Consider the following 15,022-nt stretch of genomic DNA (forward strand, 5'->3'; position numbering starts at 1 on the left):
AAGCACAACTTTAACTTTTCAGACATGTTGGGCAGAATACTACTGCTCCAAAGGCATATCTTTACCCGAACAGTCTGCGGAAAGGAATCACCAACCTTCGGCTGCATTCTCAGATCTCCAGGGTCCTCCTGAGCATTCACTGCTTGAAGATTGCTAACCGCCACCCTTTTACTGCTTGGAGCCTCTTTCTTTGCTCCTTTCCCCGGTGGTTCCTGCTGATGGCCTTCTCCTTCCGTTGGCTCATTCTCTAGTTCTCTCCCCCCCTCTCTCTAGGAGCTCTCCCTGGGTACCCTCTCTGGGTTCCATCTTTGGGACTTCGCCTTGTCCCGCTCCCTGTTTTCTGTCTTGGTACTCCTCTCTTGTATGGTGCCCCACTCCTGGGTCCCGTGATTGGTTTTTTGCTTTGTTTTTTCCTATGCAGTGTCATGAAGCAATATTAATGTATATAAGGTTATTGGAAATTATTTTTTAAAATAGAATTCTAGTGGGGGTCTGTGTCTGGGCGTGTGTCTGTGTGTGTCTTAACTGGATTAAAGCCAGCTAGTTTGGGTGCTTTGACGTATAGTAGTTTTGAGATGTTAATTGGGTGAGCAGTAAGGAGAACAGTAAAGTGTTCATTTGCATTTGTTGAATAAACCATTCAAGACAGCAGGTAAAATCTTGCACCTAGCTAGAAGAAGCCAAACAATGTGTTTATTTTTTCAGCTTACTAATAAAATTGGTGCTGTGAAAGGGGTTTTAGTGTTAGAAGAGCTGAAGTTCAAAAGACCTGGTGATACAACGGAAAATTTACATTCAAAGGGAAAGCTAGGTATCTAAAGAAAGGAGTTTGTGTGCATAAGGTAGAATCATTTAAGGTCTAACCAGCCTCCAACCAACTTGCAAAGGAACCTCATTTAGAGTTTGTAAGGTCAAATGTGCTTTGCCTGGTGTCTATTTAAAGTCTATGGGTTACTGTTATCTTAGTAGAGATTAACCTGGCAGTGATTAATTTGGGGATTTGTTAAAAAGTTATTATAGTAGTAATTTGTAGCCATGTGTATGTGTTTAATTTGTTGCTAAATTAATAAATGTTTGATTTAGTTTTATATAAAAAATCATGAGACTTGGTGGTCTTATTCCTACTGAATTCGAAGTCTGCATCTCGAAACATGCACATTGAAAAAAATGATTATGACAGTTGTTTCAAGTTTCCCTCTGGGATTTGAACAACTCAGTCTTTACCATCGGTTGTGTCATAATATGCCGGCACGCTGGACATTCATTCCGGTCCAAAGAACTCTAAAATGCTGGACTGCACGTGAATTGCTCACTCCCAATCCATTTATGTGTGGAATCTCCCGGGAAATGCTGGGACTAGTAGTTCTCAGCCTTACCTCGGGAATCAGTTAAATCAGTATTCCTAATAGGATGATCAGTGCCATTTCATCTCCCATGCTCCTATGACAGGGAATTATCTTGTTGGATTATTCGAATAGGCTAATTTAAAAGAGACTAACAGATTAAATAATGATTTGATGCCCCCAAACTGGGCAAAACAGAAATTAATTTCTTGTAACATAGGAACATGGGCCAGAATCTTCGGGTCAGCGAGCGGGGCGGGCCCCGCTTGCTGACGCATAAAATGATGCATGGTGGCATCGGGCATGCGCGCCATTCAGAGCTTCAGTTCAGCAGGTGCACAGCCAACTTGGCTGCGTGCTCCCCGAACTGCCAAAGGCCTATTAAGGCCATTTAAAAACTAATTCAACTTATTAACTGAACTGCCCGTCCAACCTTAAGGTTGGCGGGCAGGCGAAGAGCCCAGGTGGCCTTTGCATTTATCATGAAACCTCATCCACGGGCGGGATGAGGTTTCATAAAGGGTTTATAAATTAAAACAATTTTTTAAATTAAAGATCATTGACATGTCCCAGCTCATGTGACATTGTCTCTTGAGGGGGCATGTCTTAAATTTTTTTTTCTCTTTATTAAAATTTTTGAAAATCAAACTAATCTCCCTGAGGCAGCTCTGTGCGAAAGAGCGCAGGCCTTGACTCAGCCTCCTCCCCCCGCCCACACAGGGAGCACTCAGTGCTTCCGGGTGTGCGTCAATTAAGGTCCGTCCACGTAAAATGGCAGTGTGCCTGCTCCCGTCCACCACCCCCCCCTAATGGGGAGAAAACTCTCCCCATAGTAATAGGAGTAGGCCATTTAGCCCTTGGGCCCATTCAGCATTCAGTGAGGTCATGGTTGATCTGCAACCTAACTCCATACATTTGACTTTTCCCCATATCACTTAATACCTTTGGGTAACAAAAATCTATCAATCTCAGCTTTAAAATTTGCAACTGATGTGGCATTAATTGCCTTCTTACACTGTACTTTCTAGTCCTAGACTCACCACCTATGAGAAAGTTTCTCTCTATGGACCTTAACTGTTTCCCTTAATATCTTGAAAACTTGTATCAAGTTAGCTCTTAACCTTCTAAATTCCAGGGGTCACACTAACTTGTATAATCTCTCTTTAAGTTTTAACCCTTCGAGTCTAAGTGTCACTCTAGTCAATCAGGCTGCACTCCCTCCAAAGTCAATATGTCCTTCCTAAGGCGTGGTGTGCAGAACTGCTCTAACCAGGTCTTTGTATAGCTGAAGCATGGTTTCTACCCTATTGTATTCTAGTCTTCTCGATATAAAGGCCAGTATTTCATTAGCATTTTCATTCCATTCCTTTTTCCAATATTTTAGTCACCTCTTCAAAAGATTAAATCAGATTCGTCAGGCATGATCTACCCTTTATGATTCCATGCTGACTCTGATCGGCTGAAAATTTAATATATCCTCATCTAACCCATAACAAAACTTCAAATATTTGATTAATGTTGACCTCATGTTTAACAGGGATGCAGTTCGGCAGTCTTTGCCTATAACATTACAAAATTAATTTTCTTAACAGGAATAGGCAGTTATGATACTGGATAGAAGGTTTGAAATCAAGCTCAGGATTAAACAGAACACTGAGATTTCACATATTCTGATTCAGCTTGAGCGAGTGATAAAGAATAGGGAGGGAGTCAGTGGTAAGTAGGTGGAGCTTTTGGAAGTAGCTGAATAAGATGGCTTTAGTTTTCCTGAGGAATATTGGCTCATCCATGACTTAATGTTAGGTAGGTTGCCTGACATCACAGAGGATTGAGTGGTCTAAAAAAAGTAGTAAACAGTGAGAGATAGAGCTGAGTGTTGGCAGCATAACTATGAACGTTGGACCTGTGCTTATTGGTGATGTCACCGAGGGACAGCAGACAGATCAGGAAAAGGAGAAAATGGTGCAGGAGTCATTAACCGCAGGCAACTGTTAAAGAATAATGCTGCAATCCAGAGTTCACAGCAAGGGTTATTCTTGCAGAGAGTGAGGGTCAGTGAATTACATCTACACTTATCTCTAACCTGTGCTTCCCTCGAGAGTACAGAATTATCCTGCACACTTTTACTGAAATAAAAAATGTTGCTATGTTGCTTTAACAAGTGATTCTGTGCACAATCCATAGTTGTTATTAGTGTATAGTAAGAATGCAAAGTCTACTGAGTTACTGATAGAAGAGTAACATTGATTCTTCAGTTTCAAAAGATATACAGAATTATTCACTGGATTATAAGCACTATATTATACTCTTACATTGCTAAATAGTGCTTCCACAACTATACCTCCTTCATGTTGTCTTGGAGCTTCTCATTTAGGACAGCCATCTCCCTTTTATGCATAATCAGTTGCTCATCTTTAGTGACCAAATCTTTGGTATTTTCCTTGTTCTTTTTCAGTGCTTGGTTCAACTGAATACTAAGTTCTGTTATTCTCTCTTCATATTCATGTACCTGAAGAGCAAATAAAGCAGGCTAATCAAAGTTCTCTTTCCTAGTGAATACATTGTTATGTTAGTATAATATGGTAATGACTAGCATTTCAGTGACTGCAAGTTCAAATAGCAAGCTGTCAATTCGAATTCAATAAATCTAGTAATTTGGCACCTGAAACCTGCTCGTGAAAAAAAATAACTGGCTCACTGATGTCCTTCGGGAAGGGAACCTGTCAGGTCTGACACCTACATGCAACTACTTCTGAAGGGACTTAACAAGCTGCCAGCGTTATGGTTCCCATTGGTGCTAAAGATCTTTCACTTAGGATCTTTCCGGACAGGAAAAATCTTTTTAGGGCAAATTAGAGGGGCCTGCCCCAAAACAATGAATGACCATCTTCACACAACTTGCAATGAGATTATTATCCTTCAGTTGGGTGGCTTTGGGTTCTGCTCTGCCTCACTTATGTTAATGGGCTGGGCCTGCTGTAATTTTGACTTTATTGTTTTGTTTTTCTTTGGCGTTCCAGTTAAATTATTATGAGGCAAAAAGCTTCACTTGCCATGTTCAAGAATTGCAAATCAAATAATGCTCATGCAACAAATACACAATTAATATTAATATCTATTTTTAGGCAGACTTGAGAATGAACAACTACAAATATAGCACAAGATCAGTTGGAACATAAGAACTTGCAATGTTAAGCATAAAAACTGAATTTTGCATAAGATTCTTTCATTTGCACTTGTATTTGGAATTCATGCAGATTTAAAAGTAGATAATCCAATTAATATCAGAGGTGTAATGTGTAGAGATGAAACTTTCCTATTATTTGTAATGCATGGGGCTAATTCTACTCATTGTATGCAGAAAGCTTTACATAACAAATGATTGTTATCACCAATTGTAACTTTAACCTGGATAAATTACCGTAGATCACTGAGTAGACGTTGACAAGACATATAAGACAACCCCATTTTTTCAGCGCCAAAAATCATGTTTTTGCATACACTTGGCATATAAGTCAACCGATGCCCTCTGCCCCCACTTTTCAGTTACAAAATGCTATTTATTAGTAGTTGGCTTCAATTTTTCACCTCAGAAATGCATGTTTTACTTAACTTGTACTTGTAAGCCAGTGCATGGGATCAAGCAGACGCAACAGGCTTTGTTGCGAAGAAGATGCACAGGAGTTTAAGACATGCCCATGCTGAGCAGGCTGCATGGCATAGCAAATGATGAACAGAAATGGGTCCTCCACCAAAAAGGATAAAGTACGAAGCTGCTTTCAAACAAAAAGTCATAGGGCAGAATGTTGTCCTCGGTGTGCGGGGGCGGGCCCGACACGCCAACATGTAAAGTTATGCACGATGACGTCGGGCATGCATCCCGACTTCATCATGTGTCATTTCGATATTTCATTCGGTGGGCGCATGCTGGAGGTGGCTGCGCGCCCGCTGAACTGTCAATGGCCTATTATGGCCATTAAAAAATTAAAGTTGTTAAAAATGCTGCCAATCCGACCTTAAGATTGGCGGGCAGGCGAAAAGCCTGAGTAGCCTTCACGTTTTTCAGGAAACCTCATCCATGGGCGGGATGAGGTTTCCTGAAGGTTTTATAAATAATTAAATAAATTATGCTAAATTCACAAACATGTCCCAGCTCATGTGACACTCTCACATGAGGGGACATGTTTAAATAATTTTTAATTTTATTTATTAAAAAGTTTTGTTATCAACTTAATCTCCCTGAGGCAGCTCCGTGCTGCTACTGGCCACGCGTTATGCTGGGAGGGCCTTAATTGGCCCGCCCACATAAAACGGCAGTGCACAGCCAATCGCAGGTGGCGATCAGCACCACACCCGCCCCCGCCCAGCCTGCCCGCCATAAGAAAAATTCTCACCTTAACATTTGCTAACTTGTCAAATAACTGCACCGCAGCGAGGACATTCGGTGTTAGTGAAAAACTAGTGTGATAATGAAAGAAAGACAAGTCTGCCCTGAAGAAGATGCCTCAGACCAAATGCGCCATCAGAAAACAAACCAACCACCTGCCTGATCTTGAGAAGCAAGTATTGGAATGGTTGCACTGTCAGCAGGAATGCAATGCATATGTATGCATTAAAGTGGGCCAGCAAAGATTTCAGACCAACAGTTGTTCAGACAGTCTAGCGCAGAGAAAACCAAGATTGCTCAGAGACTGTCAGGAGACCTCAATACCAAAGTGACCGGATGCCAGTTCATGATCAGAGAGCAGCAAAAACAGGAATATCCATGAAGTTACATAGGAAACATGGATGAAACACCCATGAATTTTAATATGCCCAGCAGACAAACTATGGTGTGGAAAGGTTTGAAAATAGATCCAGTGAAAACCACAGGACATGAGAAGACAAATTCACAGTGTTATTAGCCTGCATGGTTGACAAAATAAAATTAAAGTCTATGGCAACTTTCAAATGTCAAACATGCAGAATATCAGTTTCCTACAGGAGTCTTTGTACATGTCCATGGCAACAATTGGATGGAAGAGGATGGAATGAAGTTATAATTCGATAATGTGTGGAATAGGCATCCTGGCGGCCTTCATAAAGAATGCAGATAATTAGTGTGGGATATATTCAAATGTCATATGACCGATGAGATCAAGAGGTGCCCGTGAAGAAATAATGCCCATATTACAGTTCAACCTTTCAATGCATGCATCTAGAAGCCATTCAAGGGTTGTGTTCATGTTAAATAGAATAGGTAGATGACTGACAGAAAAAATCTTCACAAGGATTGGAAATGTGCGCACTGCCCTGCTTGATGTTTTGTATGGTTTCGTTATCAAATTGTTGGATGCTATTAGTGCACAAAGTGTCAGCAGATTCAAAAAGATGCAGAATATCCAGTTCAATGCATGGAGAGGAAGATGATTTGTTGTGGAGGGATGATTCTGAAAGCAGAAGTTCCAAATCTGATTCAAAGTCGGTTCCTTATGATGATACCGTAGCAAGAGTAACTCAGAATGAATTCATTGGACTCTTTGTGTTGGTGCGGAAGGCAACGAATTTGATGGTTTTAAAATGCTTTGATTGTGGTTAGGGGTATCTTTATTCTTTTAGTAAATTGTGCCACATTAATTTAATATGTTACCAGTTTATTTTTTTTCATATTTCAAAATGGCGACCACCCACACTGGCAGTTCACATTTTATACTCAGCACATAGGTCAATCCCCATTTTTGGAGGCTATGTTGATCTGCTTTATATGTAAAAAATAGTATTTACTATTATGTTGTATTTTATTAGGTTGTTTCTACATAGCACATTATTACAAACAAATTTTTTGAAATAATGATCTTCTGGTATAAATTGTGCAGTTAATAAGATTATTTGCTTCAGTTATATTTATAGGCTGAAGTTGCTGTTTTGTGTATCTTTGCCACTCTTGTAAAAAGACATTTCTGGATTTTTAAAATATTTTATTGCTTCTAAATGAACATATATATTTGATTCAGGTTTTTGAAACATTATATGTTAGTCAGTATAACCATTCAGAGCTCATGCTTTGAACTGCAGTTCTAGCTGCAAGGAAAATAATTTTATCTAGCACATAATGTAGCATGTTAATTCAGCATTAATTATGGAATGTGTCAAGCTAAATTTCAGTCAAAGCTCCATGTTAGTCTCCAGAGCTTTCTTAATGACAGTAATTACAGGTCATAAAATAAATCTTCTAAAATTAACATTTTTCTATGTCTTGATAGGGAACTGTAAATGGCCAAGCAATACTATATTTTGATTACTTAAATGTAGCTTCTTTTGTTTCAAACAGCTGCCAGAGCTGTGAATAGAATAAAGGTTGACAGAGGTGCCTCATTGTAGATCCCTGAAAGGGTATAATATAAAATCCAATCTAATTGTGAAGCCTGAAACACTTTCATAAGCTGTCTAAAACTAACAAGGTTCTACATTATGCACATACTTTTGTCTAAAAAAAATTAAACGTCGATGCATTGATATTGGGAGTTTTGAAACAAAAATAAATCACTGCTGTCCAAAATATTACTGGTGTACAAATATCAGTAACACAGAACTTACTTATAAATATATATAAAAAAGATGCTGAAGGTATTTTTCCCTAACAATATAATTAATACTGAAGGATGCTGATCACAGATTATTTGGAGACTGCAACATTTGATAAATGTAACAAAGTGTGCATGTGTATACACATATCTATATATGCCCCCAATCCTAAAACTCCACCCAGCCATGATGAAGCGATAGTAGCCCAAATATTATGGTACTGCCCTGTTTCTGCCTTCACTTGAGCATCCCTGGTGCCTGTTAAAAGTGGACAGGGACCTCACAGAAGTATTCAAATCGGGGTTCGATAATGTCTTGATGTAATTTTCGATAGAAAGCATAGAAATCGTGCATATTACTGGATCTGCCCAGTAAACAGACATGAAATGGCATTTGGAAGAACTATTTAAAGGGCCACACATATAAGCATTGGAGTTGCTAGATGATAAAAAGACTAAGGTCCATCTCATTTACCAACTATTCTGGGTCTATGGTGTTTGTACAATACAAGCATAATGAAGCTGTTGATTGGTCGTATCAATCAATCTTTATCAATTAGTCTACACCAAACCTAAGCATGAGGTGATGAAAACCCCAGTCAGAGAGCTTGGGGAACAGTTTCAAATTCACCTGTTCCTCCAAAGCTGAACTCACCACAGGTCATGCCTCATATTACTCATATAGTGTATCCCAAAATGTTATTTTCTGAAATAAATCTAATTTGCATTTCAACTGATCAATATTAATTGCTTCTACAATCTCCCTAGTGAGCTTGTTTCACAGATTGAACGTTTGCTCACTGAAATACTGTTTCCGCTGATTAGTTTTGAATTTAACCCTTTTGAATATAGGCCATGTCCTCTGCTTCTGTTATTCTGAACAAAGTGAAACAGCTCATCATACTATACATTTTGTGGTTTCTTTCAAATCCTAAAATGGTCATATTCACTTTTGACCTTCTTTCAGAGAATACATTTCATATTATTTGTCTGGCTTATTTTCTTATAGAAGGCATATATTATTTGTTCCTATCCACAGCAAATATACCTGGACATATTAAAGCTGTTACTGATAATCCTCACTGATTTGCTTTAACCTTCAAGCTATGGTGTTTGTTATGCTGCTGGCAGATCATAGAAGGACATCACATTGTCAATTGGCAAGATATTTGACAACTTACTCTGTTACATCAAGACAGTACAAAATTACCATTTCTAATTCCCTTTCTAGTTAATAACAAAATGCAACAATGGCATTCAACTTGCATAAGACAGGAACAGAATAAAGTAGAGCAAAAGAGATCAAAAATTGACTATTATGGAGAAATAATTAAAAATTCAGTTTTGTAGATAAGCATAATGTTTCCACTAGAATGTCACGGCGAGAGCACGATATATTCTATCAATCCCTCCTTGCAAAATCTACAAGAAAAAGCCTTGTGTGCATCCACTCTATATAAGGTTGAATTTACAGGCCTGGCCTGGCAGGAATGCAGGGGGACAGAGTCCAAAAATACCATTGCTGAGCAGTGTGCCTGTTTCCCAACCCAGTTTCTGACATCAGTCATTTTTGCTGAGGCAGGTTTGTGGATGGCAGGGCTACCCACCCCAACGAGGCGAGCAGCCAATCTTTAAGAGCCATGTTAAGCCCAATTAAAGGAGGCTGATTAGAATTTTCAAGTTGGTGTCCAATTTCCCAACCTGATGGATTGGTGGGGGGGTGGAGTTGGGAAGGTGGTACTATTTAACTGCCTGGAGGTGGGCACCCAGTGGCAGGTTGTAAGGCCAGTGCTCCAGGCAGGCTTAGAGGCTCCAACTGCTTACCTGGGTGCGGGTGCCAACCTATGGAAGGATTTCTCCCTACAACACACATACACACAGTAGTGGCCTGGCCTCCATGCTGAAGTGCCCTCACCGTTACTTACCCTCTACTGCAGGCTGCTGTTCCTCTCAAGCTGGAAGGCTCTGTCTGATCTGCCCTCCAGCTTCAAGGCCTGCTGCCCTTAACTGGAAAGGGAACCTGTTTCCATGCCAATTAAGGGGGTGCCTCTGTGAAAATCCTAATCTGTGACTGTTTCCCCCCAACCTCCCCACCGGGAGTGGGTTCAGAATGCAGAATCAGTCCCAGACTTGTGTTTCTCACCCTTGAAGTGACAATTCAGCCTATACTCTCAGGTTATCAAAAATGTATGAGGTTCAGAATTCCAGCCACTCTTTCTTTGTATTTGAGACACAACTTGATTTCTCAAAAGGTCAACTTTCATAAGCCATCCTTTGATACAGTTATCTGTACCAAATATAAATGAAAAGCTATTATGACAAACTAAAACCAAAATGTGCAATGCCCACCAGAATAGCTGCTGTATGAAAATATTACAACATCATGAATAATCTGGTATCTTGCTGAAAAAATCAAATCTATCCACTTTTTTTTTATTCATTCACGAGATGTGGGCTTTGCTGGCTTGGCCAACATTTATTGCCCATCTCTAGTTGTTCTTGAGAAGGTGGTGGTGAGCTGCCTTCTTGAACCACTGTAGTCCATGTGGTGTAGATACACCCACAGTGCTGTTAGGAAGGGAGTTCCAAGATTTTGATCCTGCGACAGTGAAGGAACGGCAATATATTTCCAAGTCAGGATGGTGAGCGACTTGGAGAGGAACTTCCAGGTGGTGGTGTTCCCATCTATCTGCTGCCCTTGTCCTTCTATATAGTAGTGGTCATGGGTTTGTAAGGTGCTGTCTAAGATGCCTCGGTGATCTTGTAGATGGTACACACTGCTGCTACTGTGTGTCGTGGGTGGAGGGAGTGAATATTTGTGGATGTGGTGCCAATCAAGCAGGCTGCTTTGTCCTGGACGGTGTCAAGCTTCTTGAGTGTTGTGGGAGCTGCACTCATCCAGGCAAGTGGGGAGTATTCCATCACACTCCTGACTTGTATCTTGGAGATGGTGGGCAGGCTTTGGGGAGACAGGAGGTGAGTTGCTCATCACAGGATTCCAGGCCTCTGACTTGCTTTTGTAGCCAGAGTATTTATATGGCTAGTCCAGTTCAGTTTATGGACAATGGTAACCCCCAGGATGTTGATGGTGGGAGTTTCAGTGATGGTAATGCCATTGAACATCAAGGGGTGATGGTTAGATTCTCTCTTGCTGGAGATGGTCATTGTCTGTCACTTGTGTGGCACCAATGTTACTTGCCACCTGTCAGCCCAAGCCTGGATATTGTCCAGGTCTTGCTGCATTTGTACATGAACTGCTTTATTGTCTGAGGAGTCGCGAATGCTGCTGAACATTGTGCAATCATCAGTGAACATCCCCACTTCTGACCTTATGATGGAAGGAAGGTCATTGATGAAGCAGCTGAAGATGATAGGACCGAGGAGACTACCCTAAGGAACTCCTGAAGTGATGTCCTGGAGCTGAGATGACTGACCTCCAACAACCACAACCATCTCCCTTTGTGCTAGGTATGACTCCAACCAGCTGAGAGTTTTCCTCCTGATTCCCATTGACTCCAGTTTTGATAGGACTCCTTAATGCCATGCTCCATCAAATGCGGCCTTGATGTCAAGGGCAGTCACTCTCACCTCACCTTGGGAGTTCAGTTCTTTTGTCCATGTTGGAACCAAGGCTGTAATGAGGTCAGGAGCTAAATGGTCCTGGTGTCAGTGAGCAGGTTATTGCTAAGAATGTGCCGCTTGATAGCACTGTTGATGACTCCTTTCATTACATTACTGATTATTGAGAGTAGGCTGATGGGGCAGTAATTGGCCAGGTTGGATTTGTCCTGCTTTTTGTGTACAGGACAAACCTGGACAATTTTCCACATAGCCAGGTAGATGCCACTATTGTAGATGTACTCGAACATCTTTGCTAGGGGTGTGGCAAGTTCTGGAGCACAAGTCTTCAGTACTATTGCTGGAATATTGTCAGGGCCCATTGTATTTGCACTATCCAGCGCCTTCAGCTGTTTCTTGATATCACGTGGAGTGAATCGAATTGGCTGAAGATTGGCATCTGTGATGCTGGGAACATCCAGAGGAGGTTTTTTTTTCATCACAATGCAAAAGCGTACGTTTTACACTTACTGGCACTCTATAATAAGCCAAACTACCAAAAATCTCAATCACAAGGAACTAGTAGTAAGGCATGCATGAGGAGACAAGCGAGATGGGGACTGAATGAGTAGTGAATTAGGCTAACATGGTAAGTTCTGGTAAGACCTTATCAGATTTTAACTATAGATTAAGAATCAAGATCTGATACAGTAAGTTAGGTTAGCTTGTTAAATAGAGAAGTGCCTCGAGCAGCAGTTATCTGTCAATCACCTGAAAGCAGTTGTCTCAATTGGTGTTAATTTCTGTAGCAGGAAGCTAAACTAGCTAGTGACTCAGCAGAGGGTCAAAAAAAGAGACAGGCTTTTCAAAATGCACAATCAGGGGTGCTTAAGGAAAGCTTGGTGAAATTACAATCACTAGGGAAGCGGTACTGAGCAAACTGATGGAGCTGCAGGCTAACAAGTCTCCAGGTCCTGATGGACTTTATCCTAGGGTCTTAAAAGAGGTGGCTAATGAAGTAGTAGATGCTTTGATGTTAATTTGCCGAAAATTGCCAGATTCTTGAAGAGTTCCATCAGACTGGGATTTGGCAAATATAACGCCTCTATTCAAGAAGGGAGGGAGGCAGAAAACAGGAAAGTACAGGCCAGTTAGCTTGACGTCTGTCATGGGGAATGTGTTAGAATTGATCATTAAAGAAGTTAAAGCTGGGCACTTAGGGGAGAATTTTCTCCCCGTCAGGGAGGTTGGATGGGAGCGGGCGGGCATTTAGCTGATCGTTGCCTGCAATCAGCTGCTCGCCGCCATTTTGCATGGGTGGGCCAATTAAGGCCTGCCCAGTGTGATGTGCACCCGGAAGCGATGTGCGCTCCCTTTGTGGGTGTGGGGAGTAGGCTGAGTTGGGGCCTGTGCTCTTTTGTGCATGCATGTGAAAGAGTGCAGAAATTTTCCTGAGGCACAGAGCTGCCTCAGGGAGATTAGTTTGATAGTTGAAAATTTTAATAAAGAAAAAAATTTTTTTAAGATGTGTCCCCTCATATGACAGTGTCACATGAGCTCATCTCAATTAATTTTATTAAAAGTTTTTTCTTAAACTTAAAAAACCTTCATGAAAACTCATCCCGCCCATGGATGAGATTTCATGATAAATGCGAAGGCTGCCTGGGCTCTTTGCCTGCCTGCCAACCTTAAAGTTGGACGGGCAGCTCACTTCATTAGTTTAATTGATATTTAAATGGCCTCAGTAGGCCTTTGACAGTTCGGTGGGCGCGCAGCCGACTCCATGCCTGCCGAGCTCAAGATCTGAATGATGTGCGGCGATGTCGGAATGCATGCCTGACATCACTGCACATCATTTTACGCGTCGGCAAGTGGGCTCCGTCCCCACTCGCTAACCTGAAGATTTTGGCCTTAGAGAAACTCAAGGCGATCAGAAAGAACCAGCATGGTTTTGTGAAAGGGAAATCGTGTTTAACTAATTTATTAGAGTTCTTTAAAGGAGTAACATGCACTGTGGATAAAGGGAAGTCTGTAGACGTGCTGTACTTGGATTCCCAGAAGGCACTTGATAAGTTGCCGTATCAAAGGCTATTGCAAAAATAAAAGCTCATGGTATAGGGGGTAACATATTAGCATGGGTAGAAGGTTGGCTGGCTGGCAGACAACAGAGAATATGCATAAATGGGTCTTTTTCTGATTGGTAGTATGTGACGAGTGCAGTCCCATTGGAGTCTATGCTGGGGTTTCAACATTTTACAATTTATATCCATGACTTAGAAGAGGGGAGCGATGGCATGGTAGCTAAATTTGCAGATGACACAAAGATAGGTAGGAGAATATGTTGTGAAGAAGACATAAGGAAGTTGGAGGTGGATATAGGTCATTTGAGTGGGCAAAAATCTGGCAGATGGAGTATAATGTGGGAAAATGTGAAGGTCTTCACTTTGGTAGAAAGAATAAAAAAGTAGAGTATTCCATAAATAGAGAACGACTGCAGAATTCCGAGGTACAGAGGGATCTCTGTGTTCTAGTGCGTGAGTCACAAAAAGTTAGTATGTAGGTACAGCAAGTAATTAAGAAGGCTAATGGAATGCTATCCTTTATTATGGGAAGAATTGAACCTATAAGGACGTTATGCTTCAGTTATACAGGGCGTTCGTGAGTCCACATCTCGAATATTGTGTGCAGTTTGGTCTCCTTATTTACTAAATGCGGTGGAGGCGGTTCAGAGGATGTTTCCTAGATTAACATTTGGAATGAGTGGGTTGGCTTATGAGGAAAGGTTAGACAGACTATGCTTGTTTAGAGACTGGAGTTTAGAAGAATGAGGGGAAAATTTATTGAAGTATATAATTTCCTGAATGGTATTGACAAGGTGGACATGGAAAGGATGTTTCCTCTTGTGGGTGAGTTCAGAACGAGGGGGCACTGTTTTAAAATTAGGGATTGCCCTTTTAGGCAGAGATGAGGAGAATTTTTTTTCTCTCAGGGGGTTGTGCGACTTTGGAGCTCTCTGCATCAGAAGGCAGTGGAGGCGGAGTCATTTAAATAGATTCTTGTTAGGCAAGGGAATCAAAGGTTATCAGGGGTAGATGGGGATGTGGAATTCGAAACACAAATAGATCAGCCTTGGTCCTATTGAATGGCAGAGAAGACTTGAGGGGCCAAATGGCTTACTTCTCCTCCTTTTTCCTTTGTTTGTTCATATGTTCGTATTTTATTAAGTTTGTATACTTTTTCCACAAGAAATACATTTGTAACTTGCCATTCATTACAGCAGCCAAAAGTGGAAAGATGCAGCAGCGTGACACTTCTAAACATTGTTTTAAGCAGTGTTAGAACATCTGGAAACTTGAAGGTTTATAGTGGGAGGCTGATAACCTTGTAATAGGGAGATATGTCTGCCAAGTGACAAAATTTCCATCACTGAAGAAATAATTAACCTCAAAGCACTTCCCATTTTCTTTCTTTCTGTCTTAGTTGCATGGTGCTAGGCAACAACTTCAATAAACTTTGGGTTGCCAAAACCCCAGAAAGAAATCAACAGGCCATGTAGGG

At 41.1% G+C, this 15,022-nt stretch overlaps 1 protein-coding gene across 1 annotated transcript in view; it reads right to left on the minus strand.

Annotated features, from left to right (window-relative positions):
- LOC121278803 (polyamine-modulated factor 1-binding protein 1-like) overlaps positions 1-15,022 on the minus strand; it is a 357,653-nt gene that overhangs the window by 91,123 nt on the left and 251,508 nt on the right. Inside the window, exon 12 of the mRNA XM_041189256.1 lies at positions 3,685-3,852. Coding sequence (XP_041045190.1) covers positions 3,685-3,852 — 168 coding nt within the window. The remainder of the gene's footprint in view (positions 1-3,684; positions 3,853-15,022) is intronic.

Source organism: Carcharodon carcharias, chromosome 6 (genome assembly GCF_017639515.1).
Source record: "Carcharodon carcharias isolate sCarCar2 chromosome 6, sCarCar2.pri, whole genome shotgun sequence".
Classification (NCBI taxonomy): Eukaryota; Metazoa; Chordata; class Chondrichthyes; order Lamniformes; family Lamnidae; genus Carcharodon; species Carcharodon carcharias.